Raw genomic sequence first — 21993 nt, 5'->3', positions numbered from 1 at the left:
CCCCCTCAAGGATTGAACTCACAACCCTGGGTTTAGCAGGCCAATGCTCAAACCACTGAGCTATCCCTCCCCCTAAACACAGATGGTAGCGCTGCCCCACACAGCTTCCCTCTGCTGGGGCTGGAGCTGGGGCTGGGGTTGGGCAGTCTGTGATGCGGGGGGGTCGCCTGGTTGGGGGCTGGAGCAGGCATTCTGGGAGGGGTCAGGGCTGAGGGGTTCATGAGGGGCCAGGGGTTGGGTGATTGGTAAGAGGCCAGGGAAGGGCCAGGTAGTTGGGAGCCACGGGGTGTGGGGGGGGTGGGCTGGGGGTCAGGACCAGGGGCCAGGCAGTTGGGGGTCAGGACCAGGGGGTCTGTGGGGAGGTTTGGGGGTCAGGACCGGGGCTAGGCAGTTGGGGGTCAGGACCAGGGGGTCTGTGGGGAGGGTTGGGGGTCGGGACTGGGGCCAGGCAGATGGGGACTAGGGAGTCAGGGGGGACAGGTTGGGGGTACCTCACATCCTGCTTGTTTAAAGCCAGGGAGTGGGCGCTGCCGGGGAGGGACCCAGGAGTCCGGTGCCCTGGCAGGGCTCTCCCCAGAGGCTGCAGCGCAGCTGTGCCCGTCTCCGCAGGGCCAGGGGCGGGAGCGGAAGAGCTCACTGGACCTGCGCCGGGAGATCATCCACGTGGGCGGCATCCAGTACCTCTTCGAGCTGCGCAAGACGCGCCGGAAGCGCAGGGAGGAGAAGGCGGTGCCGGAGCCGGAGCCGGAGCCGGAGGAGATCGTAAGGGGGGACCCGGGAGGATGTGGGTCTGTGCCAGCCTGGCTGGGGGGCCAGCGGATCCCTGTTGTTGACCAAGATGTTGGCCACCCCAGAGAGCAGCTCCCTCCCGGTCAGAGCACCTCTGGGGCGAGGGCCATGGAGCTGGCGTCCTCCCCTGTGGGGGGGGCTCTGGGGCCAGGTTCGTGGCGCTCCCCACATGGGGCACACAGGCCTCTTGAGCTGCTGTCCCATCCACCCGCAGGTGGGCCCCATGGAGGAGGAGGCGTTCCTGAGGGCAGCTGTGCAGGGCAAGATCCGGGTCATTGAGAAGTTCCTGGGGGACGGGGGCTCCCCTGACACCTGTGACGAGGTAACGGCCCCCATCCCTCGCCCCCCCGGCGAACCTGCGCAGCCAGGCTCCAGCGAGTGGGCAGCGTCCAGCCCAGGCCCCCCCACCCCACAGCCAGCCCTGCCCCCGGCAGCTCTTGGCCCGGGCTCTGGCGTCCCCAGCCCCCCAATAGCAACCAGGGCTGGAGTCAAGAACGATGGGGCCCTGAGGACCATGGAAACTGGGGGCCCCCCAGTCTGGCCCCGTCCCCCCTTGACGAAGGGCTGTCAAGTCCAAACCTGAGTGGTGCTGTGACCCAGTGTGCCAGGTCGCAACGCCACTCTCCCAAATCCGATGGTCGGGGGGGGCCCTTGAGATGGGGGCCCTGTGCCGGTGCATGGGTTAATCTGGGTCTGTTGGCACCTAGATACCAGGGGCTCGAGCCTTCCCCAGATGGACATTGGATGGCTGGGCTGGGGCACCCCCTCTTCCCAGGAGAGAGCCATCCTCCCCGGAGACGGTGCCAGGCCCAGCTGAGCCTGGACACGCCCAGGAACAGGGCTTTCGGAGCCCTGCTGGCCCGTCCCAAACACCGAGACGGCCGGGTCCCTGGGCGAGACCCGTGAGTCGCCCTTGGGAGGGCTGGTGGCCGTGGCTGCCCGGGGCGGTGCAGCAGTGCTGGCTGGGCGTACTTTTGACGCCTGCGTCTTTGCCGCCTCCTGCCCCAGTTCCACCGGACAGCCCTGCACCGCGCCTCGCTGGAAGGGCACCTGGAGATCCTGGAGAGGTTGCTGGACCATGGCGCCACCGTGGATTTCCGAGACCGGGTGAGACGGGCGCTCTCCCTGCGGCACCGGGACTGGCACCGGGTCTGCACTCCTTCGGCCAATCCATCCAGGGAGGAGCCGCAGTGGGGTGGAGGATGTGGGGCGGCCGGACAGGCCCAGCGACTGCAGCCCAGGGGAGCCCTTCCTGGGGGCAGGCTGCGCCACACTGCTACCGCACGGCTCACCCCCCTTCCTCTGCCGTGCAGGGCACCATGGGAGACGTGGTAACGCCAACCCGGCTGTTCACCCCTCGACTCAGACCCCAAACCAGCGTGCGAGGCCGCCTCCGGGCTGCTGCCGCTGCCCATGCACTCCTGCCCCACTGCAGGGCCTCCCCCAGCTGCTGGAGGGGGCGGCGCATCCAGCCTCCCCCAGCCCCACATCCTCATCAGTTAGAGGGACTGGAGGGTGGGCAGTGAGGGGTGCAGGGTGGGGAGCCGGGGGTGTGGGTGTTGCTGCTGTCGTTCTGACCGGGGTCTCTTGCTGGTGCAGCTGGACTGCACGGCCCTGCACTGGGCCTGCCGGGGGGGGCACCTGGACGCCGTGAAGCTGCTGCAAGACCGAGGCGCTGACCTCAACCTGAAAGATAAGGTGGGGGCTGCGGGGCCATGGCAGCGCTGGCAGTGGGGGGCAGGGGAGAGCTATGGCTGGCATAGAGCAGTGGCAGCAGAGGCAGGAGGGTAGTGGTGGAGGGGGACGTATGGGGGGCAGGGCTGAGGAGGGGAAGTAGGGGGGCAGGGCTGTGGGGGGCAGTGGGTGTGGGGTGGGGGCAGGGCTGTGGCAGGTGGGTAGCGATGGAGGCAGTAGGGGGCAGGGCTGTGGCAGTGGTGGGTGGGTAGAGGTGAGGGAGAAGTAAGGGGGCAGGGGTGAGGTGGGTGGATGTGAGGTGGGGGCAGGGTTGTGGCAGGTGGGGGCGGGGCTGTGGGGGTGGGGGATAGGGCAGAGATGGGGGTAGCAATGAGGCTACAGCATTTGGCTGTCTGGATTAATTATTTTAAACCAATGGGGAGCTAATGGCAGGTGCCCACCCTTGCCATACTCAGCTCATGAGCACCCCCCTGCATGTGGCGACCCGAACTGGGCAGACGGAGATCGTGGAGCATCTGATCAACACAGGGGTGGACGTCAACTCCCGGGACAGGGTAAGAGCCCCCAGCAGCAGCGCTTGTACCCACGGGTGTCTGGCACCCCCAGCACCTCCCTGTGGTGTGCATCCCCCCACCCCCCTGTGACCCGGAGTGTCCAGAAGGTCAGGGCAGGCTGCAAAAGGGAGAGCAGATTCCCCCAAAACTGGTGGTTAACACTGAAGTTAGATTCACCAACCAGTCCCAAACTGTGCTCCGGATCCCCCCACTGGTTATCTGAAGCTGAAAAAGGAAATCACCCAGGGCCCTGTATTGCATTCCCGTTCTCTGGCTCCCAAGCAGCAAAGCGGTTCAGTAACGTGAGAAATTACTTAGAAACGCCTCGTTCTTTTTGCTGATCCAGACGAACACGGCTACCGCTCTGAAACTAGAAACGCTGCTCACTTATACAAATGTCCTTCTGAACCCAGAAGGGCCAGCCACATTCCTAGAGGGGTCACCGTGTTAGTCTGTATCCGCAAAAACAAGGAGGAGTCCTTGTGGCATCTTAGAGACTCAGCCACTCCCAATCTTTATTCAGGCCTAATTTGATGGTGTCCAGTTTGCAAATTAATTCCAGTTCTGTAGTTTCTTGTTGGAGTCTGTTTTTGAAGTTTTTTTTGTTGAAGAATGGCCACTTTTAAGTCTGTTATTGAGTGTCCAGGGAGATTGAAGTGTTCTCCAATTGGTTTTTGAATGTTATAATTCCTGATGTCAGATTTGTGTCCATTTATTCTTTTGCGTAAAGACTGTCCGGTTTGGCCAATGTACATGTCAGAGGGGCATTGCTGGCACATGATGGCATATATCACATTGGTAGATCTGCAGGTGAACGAGCCCCTGATGGTGTGGCTGATGTGGTCAGGTCCTATGATGGTGTCCCTTGAATAGATATGCGGACAGAGTTGGCAACAGGGTTTGTTGCAGGGTTTGGTTCCTGGGTTAGTGTTTTTGTTGTGTGCTGTGTAGTACCCTGCAACAAACTGTTCTCATGTCCCCTCTCAGTCTTCTCTTCTCCAGACTAAACAAACCCAATTTTGTCAATCTTCCCTCATAGCTCATGTTTTCTAGACCTTTCATCATTTTTGTTGCTCTTCTCTGGACTTTCTCCAATTTGTCCACATCCTTCCTGAAATGTAGCACCCAGAACTGGACACAATACTTCAGTTAAGGCCTAATCAGCACCACGTGTAGAGCGGAAGAATTACTTCTCGTGTCTTGCTTACAACACTCCTGCTAATACAGCTCAGAATGATGTTCGCTTTTTTTGCAACAGCATTACTTTGTTGACTCATATTTAGCTTGTGATCCACTGTGACCCCCATATCTTTCCACAGTACTCCTTCCTAAGCAGTCATTTCCCATTTGGTATGTGTGCAACTGATTGTTCCTTCCTAAGTGGAGTACTTTGCATTTGTCCTTATTGAATTTCATACTATTTACTTGAGACCATTTCTCCAGTTTGTCCAGATCATTTTGAATTTTGATCTTATCCTACAAAGCACTTGCAACCCCTCCCAGCTTAGTAACGTCTACAAACGTTATAAGTGTACTCTGTATGCCATTCTCTAAATCATTGATGAAGATATTGAACAGAACCGGACCCAGAACTGATCCCTGCAGGACCCCACTCGTTATGCCCTTTTCCAGAGTGACTGTGAACCACTGATAACTTCTCTCTGGAATGATTTTCCAACCAGTTTTGCACCTACCTTATAGTAGCTCCATCTAGGTTGCATTTTCCTAGTTTGTTTATGAGAAGGTCATGCTAGACAGTATCAAAAGCTTTACTAAAGTCAAGATATACCATGTTTACTGCTTCTCCCCATCCACAAGACTTGTTACCCTGTCAAAGAAAGCTATCAGGCTGGTTTGACATGATTTGTTCTTCACAAATCCATGCTGACTGTTATTTATCACCTTGTTATCTTCTAGGTGTTTCCAACTTGATTGCTTAATTCTTTGCTCCATTATCTTTCCGGGTACAGAAGTTAAGCTGATTGGTCTGTAATTCCCCGGGTTGTCCTTATTTCCCTTTTTATAGACGGGCACTAGATTTGCCCCTTTCCAGTCTTCTGGAATCTCTCCTGTCTTCCATGACTTTTCAAAGATAATTGCTAATGGCTCAGATATCTCCTCAGTCAGCTCCTTGAGTATTCTAGGATGCATTTCATCAGGCGCTGGTGATTTGAAGACATCTAACTTGTCTAAGTGATTTTCACTTGTTCTTTCCCTATTTTAGACTCTGATCCTAATATAGTGACTGCCTACCACTGGCATTCGCTATGTTAGACGTCCAATCGCCGCCGACCTTCTTGGTGAAACCGAAACAAAGACGTCATTAAGCACCTCTGCCATTTCCACATTTTCTGTTATTGTTTTTTCCCCCTCGTTGAGTAACGGGCCTACCCTGTCCTTGGCCTTCCTCTTGCTTCTAATGTATTTGTAGAACGTTTTCTTGTTACCTTTTATGTCTCTAGCTAGTTTGATCTTGTTTTGTGCCTTGGCCTTTCCAATTTTGTCCCTACATACTTGTGTTATTTGTTTATATTCATCCTTTGTAATTTCACCTAGATTCCACTTTTTGTAGGACTTTCTTGAGTTTTAGATCATTGAAGATCTCCTGGTTAAGCCAGGGTGGTCTCTTGCCATACTTCCTGTCTTTCCTACGCAGTGGGATAGTTTGCTCTTGTGCCCTTAATAATGTCTCTTTGAAAAACTGCCAATTGTCTTCTATTGATTTTCCCTTAGACTTGCTTCCCATGGGATCTGACCTACCAACTCCCTGAGTTTGCTAACGTCTGCCGCCTTGAAATCCATTGACTTTATTGTGCGGTTCTCCCTCCTACCATTCCTTAGAATCATGAACTCGACCATTTCATGATCACGTTCACCCCAGCTGCCTTCCACTTTCAAATTCTCAACCAGTTCCTCCCTTGTCAAAATCAGATCTAGAACGGCCTCCCCCCAGTAGCTTTCTCCACCTTCTGAAATAAAAAATTGTCTCCAATACATTCCAAGAACTTGTTGGAGAATCTATGCCCTGCTGTGTTATTTTCCCAACAGATGTCTGGGGAGTTGACAAAAAGCCTCATCCACCTCTTCTTCCTGGTTAGGTGGTCTGTAGTAGACCCCTACCAGGACATCTCCCTTGTTTTTATCCCTTTTATCCTTAGCCAGAGAGATTCAACAAATCTGACAGAGCCATGTCCTCCTCCCTCGGTGGTGTGACAGCCGTCCTCTGTAGCATCCTCAGCCTTGGATGTCTCCGTGTGAATACTCTCGAGGAATTCCTCATGGGCACGGATGCTCCTCAGCCCAGCCACCTCCTCCTGCAGCTCTGCCACCTGCTTCGTGAGCGATTCCACCGGCAGGCACCTCTCACACTGGATGGTCCCCCCAGCCTGGCTTTCTGAGAGTGGGAAACGCAGGCCACAGTCTCTGCAAAGCCACGCCGGGATCTGGGTAGAGGCATCCATGGTCGAGCTCTCTGTCTGGATACCGGCGCAGGTGGAGGAGACAGGAGCAGCGTTGGCACTGGCGATGTGGCCCTTCCTAACCATAGCGACTATATTACGTCTCCCACCCACAAACTCCCATTTGAGGTCCCCTGTTCCCATACCTTACCCACTGACTCCTTACGTGGCAGATGTGTATAGGATTCATGGCTGCGTTGTAATATTGGTATGGATACTGTTATAAACGGTCACCCCTGTTCCATCCAGCGTCACATCCCCGCATGCACCACCCCCCGCCCCAAGCCATGCAGGCCGCGTGCGGACTGGGTGCTGCTGCCCTTGTGGGGGCCCAGCCCCGCCATTCTCTCCCTTGCCGTCCCATGGCGCCGGGTATGGGGGGGAGGCGTGTGCTCAGGGCAGGCTGGGCTCCTTTTGGGGGAGGGGAGCTGCAGGATGGGTTCCCTGTGACGCCCGCGCGCTCTGTCCCTTGCAGGAGGGGGACAGCGCGCTGCATGACGCCGTGCGGCTCAACCGCTACAAGATCATTAAGATGCTGATCCTGTACGGGGCGGACATGATGGCTCAGAACCTGGTGAGTGGCTCCTGCTGCTGCTGCCTGGGCTGGAGGGGGCGGGCAGGGGGCAGCCCCCAGTGGTGGGATCACACCGCGCAGAGAAGAGCCTTGCTTCTGTCGCCAGCGGGGGATTCGCCTTCTTTGGGGGGGCAGAGCCTCCGTCCCCAGAGCCTGCAGTACATGGAGGGGTGGCAGGTCACGGCACGTCGCTGGGTGCTCCTTGCTGCTCCCCTCCCGTGGGGCAGGAGGTCTGGCTCGTCTCACCCTCTGCCCCCTCCCTCCCCCCACAGGCAGGAAAGACCCCCATGGATCTGGTGCAGCTCTGGCAGGCAGACACCCGGCAGGCGCTGGAGACGCAGGAGCCTGGCGAGACGGAGGCCCCGGCGTGAGGGGTGGGCGGACGGGCTGGGGAACGGGACCCAGCGGGGGGAATCTTGGAATAAAACCCAGTGAACGAGAGTCCAGCATCTGGCGCCAGCAGAAGCCACGTGGGCTGCAGGGGCAGGTGTTACCGGGCCGGGCCCGGGTCGTCCCTCGGGGGTGGGGGCGGGCGGTGCCCGGCTGGGTCGGAGTCGTCCCTCGGGGGTGGGGGCGGGCGGTGCCCGGCCGGGTCCGGGTCGTCCCTCGGGGGTGGGGGCGGGCGGTGCCCGGCCGGGGTCGGAGTCGTCCCTCGGGGTGGGGATGCTGGGCAGGGCTGCACCATTTTCTATCTGGATTCTTTTTCCTTGCGTTAATCCCATCCGAGGGGGTCGGCTGTACACACCCTGCCCCCCACAGTGCTCTGTTCAGTGCCAGACCCTCCGTCGCTGTGACATGCCAGGCACAATCCAGCTGTGTCACGCCTGCCCTCTAACCTGGGGGGCCCTTTGCACTGCTTTGCTGCTGGAGCCCCACAAACAGCCCCACCCTGCAAGTCACTCCCAGGCTCCTGGTGCCTAACTTCACTAACTTCAGGTTGAAGCGACGTGTCTCACCACATGCTCTCCCCGGTCTCACGGACCAACCCCTCTAGGTCAGGACCCTCCTCCCAGAATCCGGTGAATCCGCTGTTGCTTTAGGTGCAGAGAATCGCTGGCAGGGAGCCAGAAGGCTGCCTTGGGGTGTCTGCCCCTCCTTTGTATAGCTTGTCCCCCTTTCGAAAAACATTTCCAGCTGGGCACTGGGAGACAAAACGTCTATGGGGAAGGATGTTCCCTGCTGCGTTTTTCTCGCCTGTTGGAGTGACCTTTGTTTCCCTTCCTGTTTGCTTAAATGCAAATGAAGCAGAGGCCACATTCCTTCCTTGGAGCCAGACCTGCTCAGTTTGGAAGGTGTGTTAACACTCGACAGTGGAATCTTAGAATGTCACAGACAATGTTGCCACACATATTTCATCAGGACAAAAATGACCAGCAAGTTATGAGTTCTCAAACGACACTGCACAAGGCATACCTGTACAAAGATCACTACAATAGTGTCGGGGGGGAGGGCCGGGGGACATTCTGTCACAATCACCCCACATGCTAACTTGTCTTCCTTTAGGCCATCCCACTGCTCCATCGTGGGTCTCCCTGTCTTTTGCCTTCTGATGGACTCTCTTACCTAGCTGGCGGTCAGCACTGTGCTATACGTGCCCAGACGTCTCAGCCTGCGCTTCCCTGTTTCTGCGTGTTACACTGAGCGTGTCTGTAACACACACGTTCCTCAGGCAGGTTCTCTTGCCTACCCGCCTCGTCCATCCCAACTGCCGCATTTCCCTGGAACAGAACATTGGCTCATGCCGCTTCTTGGTTGCCCAACACTCAGCCCCATACATTGCAAGTGGGCAGAGCCCCACGCTACAGCCTTTCCTTCCAGTCTTACTGGGATCGTCCCTGTTTGCAGGGCTGGGTAGCTGTATTGGTCCAAGGATATTAGAGAGACAAGCGGGGAGCGACTTTTATTGGAGCAACTTCTGGTGGAGAGAGAGACAAGCTTTTGAGCCATACAGAGCTCCCACTCAGAGCTGGAGCGTCACAGCTACATACAAGGGGAACACGTTGTTTAGCATAAGCAGTTAATCCATATTGTGAGAGACCATTCGGAGTGAAGTGGCCTGTTAACACATCTGCAATTCTAGGACAAAAAGAGGAGGTGGGTTTATAGGTAATAAGCCATAAATCTAGTGTCTCTATTCAGTCCATGATTTTCAGTGCAAAAAAATCCCACCATTGCTCTGGGCTCTATTAGCAGGAGTGTTGTACACAAGACACGAGAAGTCATTCTTCCGCTCTACCCCACGCTGATAGAGCTCAGCTGGAGTGTTGTGTCCCGTTCTGGGGCCGCACTTTGGGAAAGATGTGGACAAATTGGAGAGAGTCCAGAGGCAAGCAACACAAACGATGACCTACCAGGAGAGATTGACAAAGCTGGGTTTGTTTAGCCTGGAGAAGCAAAGACTGAGAGGGGGCCTGGTCAAAGTTTTCAAGTGCATAAAAGATTGTTATAAAGAGGAGGGTGCTAAATTGTTCTCCTTAGCCACTGAGGACGGGACAAGAAGCAACGGGTTTAAATTGCAGCAAGGGAGATGTAGGCCATGTCTACACTGCCACTTATGTTGGCAAAACCTATGTCGCTCGGGGGTGTGAAAAAACCGCCCCCCGAGCGACGTACGTTACGCTGACCTAAGCGGCATCGGTACGGCTGTGCCACTGTGAGCTCTCTAGTGTAGACATGGCCTTTGGTTGGCCTCGGAAAAACTTCCTACCTCTCAGGCTGGTTAAGCACTGGGATAAATTGCCCAGGGAGGTGGTGGAATCTCCGTCACTGGAGGTGTTTAAGAGCAGGTTGGACACACACCTGCCAGCAGGGCTGGCCCCAGGGCCGGCTCCCGGCACCACCTAAGCAAGCAGGTGCTTGGGGCGGCCAAGGGGAAGGGGGGCATGTCGGGCTCTTCGGCAGCGGGTCCCTCTTGGAGGGAAGGACCGGTCGCCGAATTGCCGCCGAAGAAGAAAGCGGCGCGGTGGAGCTGCAGCCGATCGCTATCGCGGCTTTTTTTTTTCCCGCTTGAGGCGGCAAAAACCCTCGCGCCGGCCCCGGCTGGCCCTAGACCAAATGGTGCCCCCCCTCCAGCGGTTAAACTTTTCAATACCTTATTTTTTTAGTGCATTTGTTGCCCATTTCACGACTTCGATGCATGATTTACATTCATGATTAATCCCTGTCACAGAAGATGATAAATTTGCACGCTAGGCTCTGTAAATCTGTATTTATTCATGCCATATATAAGCAAATAAAAAAAATTCTTTTCCTCCAAGCTTATAGAAACGTTTAAACATTAAGAATAACTTGAAATGTGCTAACATCAATACCTGAAACAGTTCACTTCAAACATTCCGTTTCCCCTTTTGTCGCTAACAACAAAAACAGCCCCCCGAGCCCAGCGCCCCCCGGAGCCCGGCACCCCAGGCTTTCGTCTGGGTCGGCTGCCCCTAAAGCCAGCCCTGGTCTAGATAATACTGAGTCCTGCCTCGGTGCAGGGGACTGGACTAGCCGACCTAGTGAGGTCCCTGCCAGCCCCACACATTTGTGATCTCTGATTTATGACTTAGTCCAACAATCTGAAGCTCCTTTTCTGTCTATGACTGCAGAGGTGTTAACAGGCCCCTTGACCTTGCAGAGTCTCGTACAATATGTGTTAAGTACATATGCGAAACAATCTGTTCCCACTTGTCTTTAGCTGTGACACTCCCCGACTGATCCCCGGCTCCTTCTCTGCGGTACCCCCTCCTCCGCAGTCATTGCCCGGCGTGTGTGTGCACGACTGATCCCTCCTTCCTAACTGCAGCACTTTGCATTTGTCTTTATGGAGTTCCCTCCAGAGGCTTTAGTAGGACCATGATTTTAGTGGCTAATAATGTGAGGGGCTGAGGGCCCAGGCTCGGCGTTTGAAGGGTTGTGCTGGTTTCCCTGGAGGAAAAGGACAGCGCTCGGGTATGGAGAGCTCAGCTAGGAAGAGCTCTGTGTAGCTGAAAGCTCGTCTCTCTCACCAACAGAAGTTGGTCCAATAAAAGATCTGATCTCACCCCGCGCGCGGCCTTTCTGGTACCTTCCAGCCACTTCTCTGTTCCCCTGTGCGGCAGGCAGTGAGCGGGTCGCAGGGTTGAAATGACACCCTGCTCTGTGATCGCTGTGCGTACGCTGACCCCGACTCTCCAGCACGGCTTTTCTGGACGATCTTTCTCCTCGCTGTGTCGAGTGAGAGCGTCCTCAGCCAGCGGGCGCCAGCGGGCCTCCTCCGGGCTGCTGGCTGATCTCATCACGGAGTCCCTGGCTGGGTGCGCGGGCACCGCCCCGAATGAAGTCAGGCAGGGCTCCGGTGCAGGGCGGCTCCCCTCTGGGCACACGCTCCCCAGGGCAAGACGCCTCCTGGGCGTCGCTGCTCCCTGGGTCTGACCTCGGAGCGTTCAGCCCCCTGTTCACCCCACCCTGGGAGCTCCCTGCAGCGAGTGCCCCTGGATTGGACACCCGGGGAAGCCTCAGGCGCTCCCCACGGGCCCTGCCCCCCACTCCGCAGCCAGCAGTGACTCTCGGCCAGCGTGAGACACAGACGGGTTATTAGTCGTCGCTCGGGAGCACAGCGTAGAACAGAGCACAGAAATCGGGACATTCACAAAAGTCCATCTGGGGGGATCCCCCCGGAGTCCCAAACCAGGAGCCTGACTCGCTCCCAGCAGCCCAGCCTCAGACACTCCTGTTGCCCCTCCTCCGTCCTTTGTCTCTTTCCCAGGCAAAAGGGCCACCTGGTCTCCACCCTTCTCCTTGCTCCAACTTGTGGCAGCCCCGACCATCCGTTGCCGGGTTACAGAGTACTTCGGCCATTATCTATGTCAGGCAGCGAGGGGCAGCCACACCTGCCCACTGGGGAGCTCAGCAAAAATCACAGCCCCTTGTCCCACCCCCTAGGTATTTGTGTAACACACAGGGGAAACTGAGGCACACACCCAGTATTCAGAGAAAACATTAAGTAATAAACCCTCCTACTTTGCCTCACTGGTTATTCCAAAATGCCACAGAAATGATCCTGTATGCCCAGCATTTCCAGGAGACCCTGTAACAACACGCCAGCCCCAGGAGTCAGGAGCAAACCAGCGCACACCCAGCCCCGCTACTCCCCTGGGACATGTCCAACATGATCACCAGCTAGCCCCCTAGCATAACACTGCAGCCCCCTGGTCTCGGCACTCCTGCATCCAGAACGTCCATCGTTAAGGGAGGTTTTGGTGCTCACACGCCCCTCTTGAAATACAAACCCACCTGGTGTTTACAAGTGACCCTACAGTAACAAACTCCTGCATGCTGCCGTGGATCCCGTGGGACCCCAGGAGCGTGTGGGGTCCAGCCTAGCTGCCCCAGGGCAAAAGACACTCCCGCCTGGTGAGAATGACTGCAGTGATGGGGAGTGGGAGCTGCAGCTGGCTCTGGGGAGTGGCAGCGGAGGGTGTGCCCCCAGGACAGCTGATACCAGCCATGCCCTGCAGACACAGGGTCTCCCTTCCCCTCCAGGTGCAGCAGGTGCTGACTTCTGCTCATGCTGGGGCCCCTTTAAGGGAGCCAGAGGGGCTGTCTGGACAGGATTTGGCGACAGGCTGTGGGGGGAGCCCCAGGGGCCGGCTAGAGTCACCTGGGGGCCTGACCCTGAGGGCCGAGCGGCTCCCCCCCATCGCAGACCCACGGCCAGCTAGGCCCTTGTGGCTGGGGGGGGGGTCCCTGGGCCCGGACCAGGCACTGTTCAATGCCCCCAGTGCCCCAGGCAGGGCCCCAGCGTGAGGCCTCGCCCTGGGAGCAGCAAATCCCCAGCCAGCCCCATCAATTATTAACAGCCCCGGGGCTGGAGGTGGCTGTGGGGCAGCAGCTCAGAGCGCCCCAGGCCCGCGATGGCACAGCCCCCCAGGCTCCTCGCCCCTCTCCGGCTGGGGCTGGCAGCATGTCGCTGGCTCCGCACCCCCGCCACGCCGGGGACCCGGCTCGACCTGCGGGGCATCTTCCCCCCGCTCACCACCCCCTTCACAGCCCAGGCAGAGGTGGATTACAGCCGGCTGGAGGAGAACCTGCACCGCTACGCCACGGCCCCCTTCCGAGGTGAGGCTGGCCGGGCGGGGCCCAGCACCCCCCAACTCTGCCCAGCGGGGCCTGGTTATCCCTGGGCATGGCCAGCCTGGCTGGCACAGGGTCTGCCCCTGCCCTGCCCCACCCCGCATGCCCCCACCCTGCCCAATTCCACATGCCCCCCACCCTCGCCCTGCCCCCTCACCCTGCCCAATCCCACTCCCCCCACCCTTCCACCCAATGCCCCCACCCTGCCCCAGACACCCCCGCCTTGTCCTGCCCCACATCTCCCAGCCCTACCCATGTTCCCCCCACACCCTGCCTGTGTGCCCCCACCCTGCCCAATCCCACACACCCCGCCCTTCCACCTAATGCCCCCACCCTGCCCCAGACACCCCCGCCCTGTCCTGCCCCACATCTCCCAGCCCTATCCATGTTCCCCCCACACCTTGCCTGTGTGCCCCCACCCTGCCCAATTCCACACACACACACCCCAGCCTGCCCTTGTGCCCCTGTGTGTCCCCGCCCTGCTAACCTGCCCCCCCACTCCAGTCCGACCCTCTAGGGCTGTGGGGGCTTCTGGCTCCGTGTCCCGTAAAGCTTCTGTGGGGGCTGGTTAGCCCGGACTGTGGGGCAGGCACCTGGCCACCGGGAGCAGGCCAGAGCCCCCCAGCTCCTGTGGCGTGGGGCCCCCTGAGGCGCCCGGGAGAAGCTCCATGGGGGCAGGAGCCCCCAGCCGCTGCGGACGGGCGTGTTCCCGCCTCACCCCGGCTTGTTATCTTGGGGCGACCACAGACCTGGGCCTGGAGGGGGCCAGGCCCCTTGGCACAAGGGTGGGCTGAGCCGTGGGGGTGGGCGCGGTGCCCCACCCAGGGAGCATGAGGGCAAGGAAGGGGCAGGAGGGATGGGCTTGGCTGGAACTCGCTGCAGGCTCCTGGCCAGGGAGCGTGGCCCCACTCGCAGGGTCTGTGCAGCTGGGGTGGGTGGACGCTGCCTGGCCGCGTGGCAGGGGACGGAGCCGGTCGTGGGGAGACTCGGCATCTGCTCAACGGGCCTCTCAGCCCCCCAAATGCCCCCACCCACCGACACCCCCAGCCCCCTCCATACCAACCTCCCAAAACAGCCCCCACCCTGCAAAAATGGGCCCAACCCCCACCAGCCGCTCCCCGCCCATCCCCCCACCAGCTCCCACCCTGCCTAGCCCCCAAAACAGCTCCCGCTCCATCTCCCCCCCCAGCCCCTGCCGCACAGTTAACTAGCAAGAGCCTGCGTGCCAGAGCCCTCGGGCCCAGGACAAGCAGGCAGACTTGCACCCCATTCCGGGGTTTGGGGTGTAAGTTTTCTGGCCCCAGGGCTTTGTGCCCTGGGTGGCTGTCCCGCTCGCCCAGCCCTGGGCTCCGCCCCGACGTGCTCACGCAGACTCTGCGCCCACCCCACAGGGGTGGCTCCCCAGGCACCCTCGACCCCACTCCCCCCGGGTCGCGCTCCCCCAGCGAGCCCCTGCGTGCCCCCTGCTCAGGGCTCCAGCCCCACCGCGTGGCTGGTGTTCGCGGGCCGCCCGGATGCTCTGCAGCACATGCTGGGCATGGGGCAGGCAGGGCACTCCGGCCACGGGGGCTAGAACTGGCCGAGAGCACTAGGGAGCGGAGGGTTTTCCTTTGGACTTGGCCCCCACCCCGTGCCCAGTCAGACCGACGTGGGGGGTCAGGTTCTAGGCCAAGCCCGGAGCCTGGGCGGCAGCGTCCCAGGACAAGGGGCATGCTGCCTGGCTGGGGCTCCTGGCACACCCCTGCTGCCGCTGGGTCAGGGCCAGGTCTGTCACCGCTCGTCTGGGGGCCGAAGGGCCGGCTCCATGCCCTGCTGCCTCTGTGCTGGCCCCACACTCAGCTGGGCCAGACTCAGCCGCTTCCACTGTCGGGACCCTGCTCGGAGACTCCCAAGTGCAGAGCCCTGCTCCCGTGGCCCCAGGCTCTCTCTGGCCTTGAGACCAGCAGGCCCGGCAGGGCCAGGTGCTTCCCTCACAATGCCCCCCTCACTGGTGACCCGGGCGGTGCCCAGGGGGAGCAGGGAGGCTGAGCAGCTGGGACCCACGCCTGCTCCCTGGGTGTCGTTCTGCCCAGCATGGCCCTGCTGGCCCATGAGCCCCGGCCCCCTGCTCTTGCCTTGCCCTGACCGCAGGCCTATGGGGTCAGCCAGGGCCTCACGCACCTGGAAAGTGGCGCTGGCACTGGGGGCTGCCCTGCTGCTGGGGGCCGGCGCCCTGTTCCTGTGGCGGGGGAGGAGGGGCCGTGGGGGGGGCCGCCCGGCACCGGAGCAGGCTCCACACTGGATCAGGTCGTACTACAGCTGCTTCCCCGAGGAGAGCGAGGCAGCAGGGGCAGAGGAGAGGCCCACCGGGCGCTGGAGGGCCTGGCAGCACGTGGAGGAGGAGAACCAGGGCACCGAGCGTAGCAGGGAGAGCGATGCCCCGAGGCGGCGCCTGGCCGAGGCCCTGCTGCTGCGAGCCACCTCCTGCCAGATCAGCCACCAGGCCGAGGCGGCCAGGCCCAACCCGGACACGCTCGTCGGCGCGGAGGGAGTGAGCGCCAGGCTGCGGGCCCACGCCCTCATCCAGCGAGGCAGTGCCATGCCAGCTACCGCCCACACGGTCCACTCCAGGCTGACCCACCGCTGCAGGGACTGACCCCAGGGGCTCATGGCAGCACCCGCTGGTCCCCAGACTCTGTGCTTCCTGCGCCCACACACCGACAGCAGGGGCAGCTCGCCAGGACCCTGCCCCCTGCCCCTCGGACCCGCTGCTGGCATCACCGCAGGGCAAGGAGCAAGTGAGGGGACGCAGCCAGGGGCAGAACAGCGGGTGTGACGAGCGCCCCCTGCCCAGCACCCAGCCTCTCGCCCCCGGCACACCCGCAACCTCACGGCTCATGTGTCTGCCTCAGGGCGCCAGGAACATGGGTGCCCCTTCCCGGGCAGCTGCAGCGCTGGCTGGGGAGAACGCAGCGCGCCCCTGACAGCGGGCAATAAACTCTTTGCTAGCGTCCCTGTGTGGGGTGATTTGTGAGGGGTGCGTAGGGGGATGAGCACGTGATGGGAGTTTGCGCCCTTGGGGCCGGAGGAAGCTCTGGCACCGTGTGTGTGTGTGTGCGTGCACGCGCGCCCCTTGCTAGGCCCCCCGCTTGGCTTCCTTGCCTTGGTGGGCTCCAGGGCAAGGCCTGGCTCTCACTGGCATAGCAGGACCTGGTTCGGTTGCCCCATGTGGTGCCCCAAAGCGAAGGGGCTCTGTCGAGTGCCCCCCGGGAGGATCCGGCCCCGTGGCCTGGAGCCGGCGCTGTCTGGGTTCTAGGCAGTCAGGCCTGGTGGTTGGAGCGGCAGGCGAAGCTGGACGTACGGTCTGGACCAGGCCGAGGGCAGGGCTGAAACGTGGCTCTGGGGACAAAGCGTGGGTCAGTCTGTCAGGGTCGTAGGCAGAGTCCGGCTGCAGGGGCAGGGCTGGAGCCGGGCAGAGCAGGGGCAGGGTTGCGGGCGGGCTGGCAGCTGAGGGGGTCTGAGGCCACGAGGCAGCAAGGGGGCTCCTGGCCGGGTGGGGCTGTCACCGGACTGGCCTGCGGCTCTGGGGGCTGTGGAAGCTGGTGCCCGGGGTCACTTGCCCCGCCCAGGCTGTCACACGCTCTGCCCGAGGGGTGTCATGGCAGCTGCGTGGGCAGCCCTGGGCCTGCTGCGGGTTTCACTACAGAAACGCCCACTGGGTCTGCCCAGGAGGGGTCCCTGCGTGTCCCTGGGCAGGGCCTGGGCGGGACCCAGCCGGCTCTTGCCCCTGACTGGGCTGGGCTGGGCTGGGCTGCCAGGGTGGGTGCCCCTGGGGCTGGGCACCAACCCCATGTGCCCCCCATCCCAGGGCTGGACACCACCACCCAATGCCCCTGCCACCCTGGAGCTGGGCACTATCCCTCACGCAGCCCCCTAATGGGATCTCATAGAATATCAGGGTTGGAAGGGACCTCAGGAGGTATGTAGTCCAACCCCCTGCTCAAAGCAGGACCAATCCCCAACTAAATCATCCCAGCCAGGGCTTTGTCAAGCCTGACCTTAAAAACCTCCAAGGAAGGAGACTCCACCACCTCCCTAGGGAACCCATTCCAGTGCTTCACCACCCTCCTAGGGAAATAGTGTTTCCTAATATCCAGCCGAAACCTCCCCCACTGCAACTTGAGACCATTGCTCCTTGTTCTGGCACTTCACCCCCACCCAGCCCCTGCTGGCCCAGCACTGCCCCCCTTGGGCCTGGGTCCCACCTGCCCCTCTGTGCGGGGGGCCGGCCAAGGCCCAGCCTAACGGCCTTGTGCTCTGTCTCGCAGGCTTCGTGGTGCAGGGCTCCAGCGGCGAGTACGCCTACCTGACGCCCCAGGAGCGGCTGGCCGTGGTGAGCCGCGTGCGCCAGGCCGTGCCCAGGGACAAGCTGCTGCTGGCCGGGTCGGGCTGCGAATGTGAGAGCAGGGGATGGGGAGGGGTCACCGTGGATGTGCCCGGGTGGGTGCCATGGCCATAGGGCTCCTAACTCCCCTCCCACCCCTGGGCCACAGTCCCTTAGTGCTGCAACACCGGCCTCTGCTCCCCATTTCCCCCCCAGGCCCGGGTTTTGTCCCCTCCATCCCCTGCCCCCCAGTGCCTGGGCCCGGACCCCTCCATCCCCCCACCCGCCAGTGCCTGGGCCCGGACCCCACCATCCTCCCCATCACCCCACTGGGCACCACACCCATATGACCCCAAGCCCAGGGCTGGCCACCATCCCCAGTGTGCCCCCACTCCCACCCCAGGGCACCACCCCCAATGTGCCTGGGCCTGGACCCCTCCATCCCCCTCCTCGTGCCAGGGCCCTGACCCACCATCCTCCTCCCCCCGCGCCCCCGGTGCATGGGCTCAGACCTCCCATCCCCCCCATTGCCTGGGCCCTGCCCTGTCCCTGGCTGGGTCCCTGTCCCAGGCCACGTGGCCCCACGCGATGCTCTGGCAAGGGCCGTGACATGACCTCCCGCTCACCCTCCTCCCCCAGCCACGCAGGGCACCATTGCGATGACCGTGGGCATGGCCGAGGCGGGCGCTGACGCCGCCCTGGTGGTCACACCCTGCTACTACCGGGGCGCAATGACCAGCGCGGCCCTGATCCACCACTACAGCCAGGTACGGGGCGGAGCACAGCCGGGGGGGCTGGAAACCAGCCTGGCTCTGTCTCAGTGACAGCTGGACGCGGGGAGGGGGGCCCTGCAGCGGGAGGGGCCTGCAGGAAGGGGGTCTCTGGGAGGAGTCCTGGGGGAAGAAGGGGAGGGGCACTACAGGGGGAGGGGCTCTGGGGGGAGGGCCCTGGGGGAAGAGGGAGGGCCTCTGCTGGGAGAGGGGCCTATGAGGCGATGGGGCTAGGGTCAAAAAGGGGGACCCTGGCAGCTCCGGTCAGCAGTGCTGACCGGGCTGTTAACAGTCAGTCGGTGGCACGGTGGGGCTAAGGCAGGCTCCCTGCCTGCCCTGGCTCTGCGCGGCTCCCGGAAGGGGCCAGCACGTCCCTGCAGCCCCCACTCTGAGCGCCGGCTCCGCAGCTCCCATTGGCCAGCTGCTTCCGGGAGCCACCTCACGTAAGCGCTGCCCGGCCGGAGCCAGCAGCCCGAACTCCCTCCCCCCCCCCCACCCCCCGCCCCAGGCCTGAGCCCTCTCCCACACCCAAACTCCCTCCCAGAGCCTGCACCCCCTCCCACACCCTGACCCTGAGCCCCCTCCTGCACCCCAACCCCCTGCCCCAGGCCTAACCCCCACCCACCCAAACTCCCTCCCAGAGCCCGCACCCCCTCCCACACCCTGACCCTGAGCCCCTCCCACACCCCAACCTCCTGCCCCAGGCCTGAGCCCCCTCCCACACCCAAACTCCTTCCCAGAGCCCACACCCCAACCCCCTGCCCCAGGACCGAATCCCCCCCTGCACCCAAACTCCCTCCCGGAGCCCACACCCCCTCCCGCACCCCAACCCCCTGCCTCAGGCCTGAGCCCCCTTCTGCACCCAAACTCTAGGGTTGCTAACTTTCTACTTGCACAAAAGCGAACACCCTTGCCCCACCCCTGCCCAACCCCTCCTCTGAGGCCCCGCCCCCACTCACTCCATCTCCCCTCCCTCTGTCGCTCGCTCTCCCCACCCTCACTTACTTGCTCATTTTCACAGGGCTGGCTCAGGGGGTTGGGATGCAGGAGGGGGTGCGGGCTCTGGGCTGGGGCCGGGGATGAGGGGCTTGGGGTGCAGGAGGGGGATCCAGGCTGGGGGTGGAGCCGAGGGGTTCAGAGCATGGGAGGGGGCTCAGGGCTGAGGCAGGTGGTTGAGGTGTGGTAGGGAGTACGGGCTCTGGGCTGAGGGTGCGGGTTCCACGGCGGGGCCAGGAATGAGGGGTTCAGGAGGGGGCTCCAGGAGGGGGCTCTGCGCTGGGGCAGGAGGTTGGGGTGCAGGGAGTGTGAGGGCTCTGGCTGGGGATGAGAGGTTTGGGGTGCAGGAGGGGGCTCCGGGCTGGGACCGAGGGGTTTGGCAGGCAGGAGGGGGATCAGGGCTGGGGCAGGGGATTGGGGTGAAGGGGGAGGCTCAGGGGTGCAGGCTCCTGGCGGCGCTTACCTCAAAGCACCTCCCAGAAGTAGCGGCATGTCCCCGCTCTGGCTCCTATGCGGAGGCATGGCCAGGTGGCTCTGCGCGCTGCCCCGTCCGCAGGCGCCGCCCCCGCAGCTCCCATTGGCTGTGGTTCCTGGAGTCAGCTCTTGGGGCGGGGGCAGTGTGTGGAGCCCCTTGGCTGCCCCTACGCGTAGGAGCCGGAGGGGAGGACGTGCCGCTGCTTCCGGGAGCTGCGTGGAGCCAGGGCAGGCAGGGAGCCTGGCTTAGCCCCACTGCGCCACCGACAGGCCTTTTAACAGCCCGGTCAGTGGTGCTGACCGGAGCTGCCAGGGTCGAAAACCAGACGCCTGGCAACCCTGCCCCGCAGTGACCGCATGCCTCTTCCCAGGGGAGAGGGGAGCAAAGAGCCCAGTGGCTCTGGGGTGGGGGGTGAGGAACCTTGGGGGCGGGGCAGTGATCGGGGGAGCTGAGGGAGCATGACGTGACACGCTACACACAACACCATCAGATCCATCAAACCCCCTGGGTTTGGCGACAGGGGCTGAGATTGGGGGAGGGGACGGGGCACGGGAGAGTGAAATTCAACCCCATTGTTTATGTAGGCCCCACACAAACCAAAATGGTGGTTGTTTATGTAGGCCCTACACAGACACTGATGCAGGGAGAGTGCCTTGCCTAGCAGGGGGTCTCGGTTGGCCGCAGGCTGTGTTCCCGTCCTACGGGCCCATGCCCAGCGCCCCTTTCTGTGTCCGCAGGTGGCAGATGCGTCACCGATCCCTGTGGTGCTGTACAGCGTCCCAGCCAACACCGGCCTGGAGTTGCCCCTGGAGGCCACGCTCACCCTGTCGCAGCACCCCAACATCGTGGGCCTCAAGGACAGCGGGGGGGATGTGAGTGGGGGAGCAGGGGCCATGTCTGAGCCTAGCCACCCTGGGGAGCCCTCACCCCCCCGTGCTCCTGCCCGGCTCAGCCCTGCAGGCTCCAGGCCTCCCGCCCGGGGAGAGGGTGAACCCAGGGGCCCTTCACCCCGGCGCTGGGCCAGGGGCTCGCCTGGCTGACCTGATTCTGGGAGACTGGGGAGGGGGCTCCCTGCACTCGGGTAGGGGGTGAGTCGGGGCGGCTATGCTGGGGGCAGCTCGGAGCACCCTGTGGTTCTGGGGCCAGGGCAGTGGCTCTGCCAGCCGGGCACCAGCACAGCCCACGTGGCTGTTGGGTGAGACCTTCGGACCCGGCTGAGGTCCCCTCAGGCTGGGGCCTTCGCACTGGCAGGGCCCAGCCCCCATCGCCCTTCCCCACCCCACGTTCCTCCCCCCAGCAGTGCCATCACCCCTCCCTGCAGCCAAAGTGCATTACAGACACACACACCCCCAAGCAGGTATCAGGGCCAGCTCCCCCAGCAGACAGGCGGGGAAACTGAGGCACGACACAGTGTGGGAAAGGAACTCCCCCCACAGCCAAGAACCCAGGAGTCTTGACACACACACACACACACACACACACACTCTCTCTCTCTCTGCCCCGCCCCTCCAATCCTTGTAGAATCTCCCAGGAGCCGTCTGGGCCCCAGCCCCAGTGCTGCTCTGGGGTGGAGCCTGTTACTCGGTGCGGGGGGGGTGTTTGTGTAGGGCCTACCCAATGGGTGTAGCGGACCTAGGCTGGTTTGCTTGGTGCCCCAGCTGGCCTTCTGGAGCCTGCCCAGCTCACGGTGCCCACAGCTCCACCATGGTGCTTGGGGCCCGTGGCACCCAGGGTGTTCCTGGCTCCCGGCAGGACGCGCTGTGTCTCCCCAGATTACCCGGCTGGGGCTGATTGTCCACAAGACCCGGACGGAGGAGTTCCAGGTGCTGGTGGGGTCGGCTGGATTCCTGCTGGCTGGCTACGCCATAGGTAGGGGCAGCTCTCCTCTGTGGAGCTTCACCCCCCGCCACAGGGGGATTGTATTGGGGCTTCGGGGGGGTGGGAGGTGTTGGCTACAGCAAGCTGTGGGGGGAAGAGGAGCCGGGGAGGTGGGTTTGGGGGGGCAGGTTGGGGTGCCATGGAAGGGGTTGGGGTGCTGGGGGGGAATGATGGGGTGCAGGTTGTGGGGGCAGATGGGTGTTGGGGTGCTTGAGGTGATGGGGAGCAGGGTGCAGGATGTGGGGGTACAGGGGGTGCCAAGGGAGGCTAAGGTGCAGGGTACAAGATGTGGGGGTACAGAGGGGGATGGGGTGCTGGTGGGAGGATGGGGTGCAGGATGTGGGG

At 61.9% G+C, this 21993-nt stretch overlaps 2 protein-coding genes across 2 annotated transcripts; both read left to right on the top strand.

Annotated features, from left to right (window-relative positions):
• Positions 1 to 609: 609 nt before the first annotated feature.
• ANKRD2 (ankyrin repeat domain 2) lies at positions 610 to 7441 on the top strand (the record flags this gene model as incomplete). Its single annotated transcript, XM_026646215.1, has 7 exons — positions 610 to 762; positions 1004 to 1111; positions 1798 to 1896; positions 2389 to 2487; positions 2940 to 3038; positions 6972 to 7070; positions 7343 to 7441. Coding segments are annotated over 7 exons (756 nt in total), but the record flags the coding sequence as incomplete, so codon positions are not given.
• Positions 7442 to 12841: 5400 nt separating this feature from the next.
• On the top strand, positions 12842 to 21689 carry HOGA1 (4-hydroxy-2-oxoglutarate aldolase 1; the record flags this gene model as incomplete). The annotated part of the gene is made up of 5 exons (XM_026646214.2): positions 12842 to 13151; positions 17474 to 17602; positions 18169 to 18296; positions 20508 to 20642; positions 21543 to 21689. Coding segments are annotated over exons 1-5 (744 nt in total), but the record flags the coding sequence as incomplete, so codon positions are not given.
• Positions 21690 to 21993: the final 304 nt, after the last annotated feature.

Source organism: Terrapene carolina, unplaced genomic scaffold (genome assembly GCF_002925995.2).
Source record: "Terrapene carolina triunguis isolate 2854851 unplaced genomic scaffold, T_m_triunguis-2.0 Scaffold34434, whole genome shotgun sequence".
Classification (NCBI taxonomy): Eukaryota; Metazoa; Chordata; order Testudines; family Emydidae; genus Terrapene; species Terrapene triunguis.
Note: the sequence above shows the minus strand (reverse complement) of the source record. Positions and strands in the feature narration are given on the sequence as shown.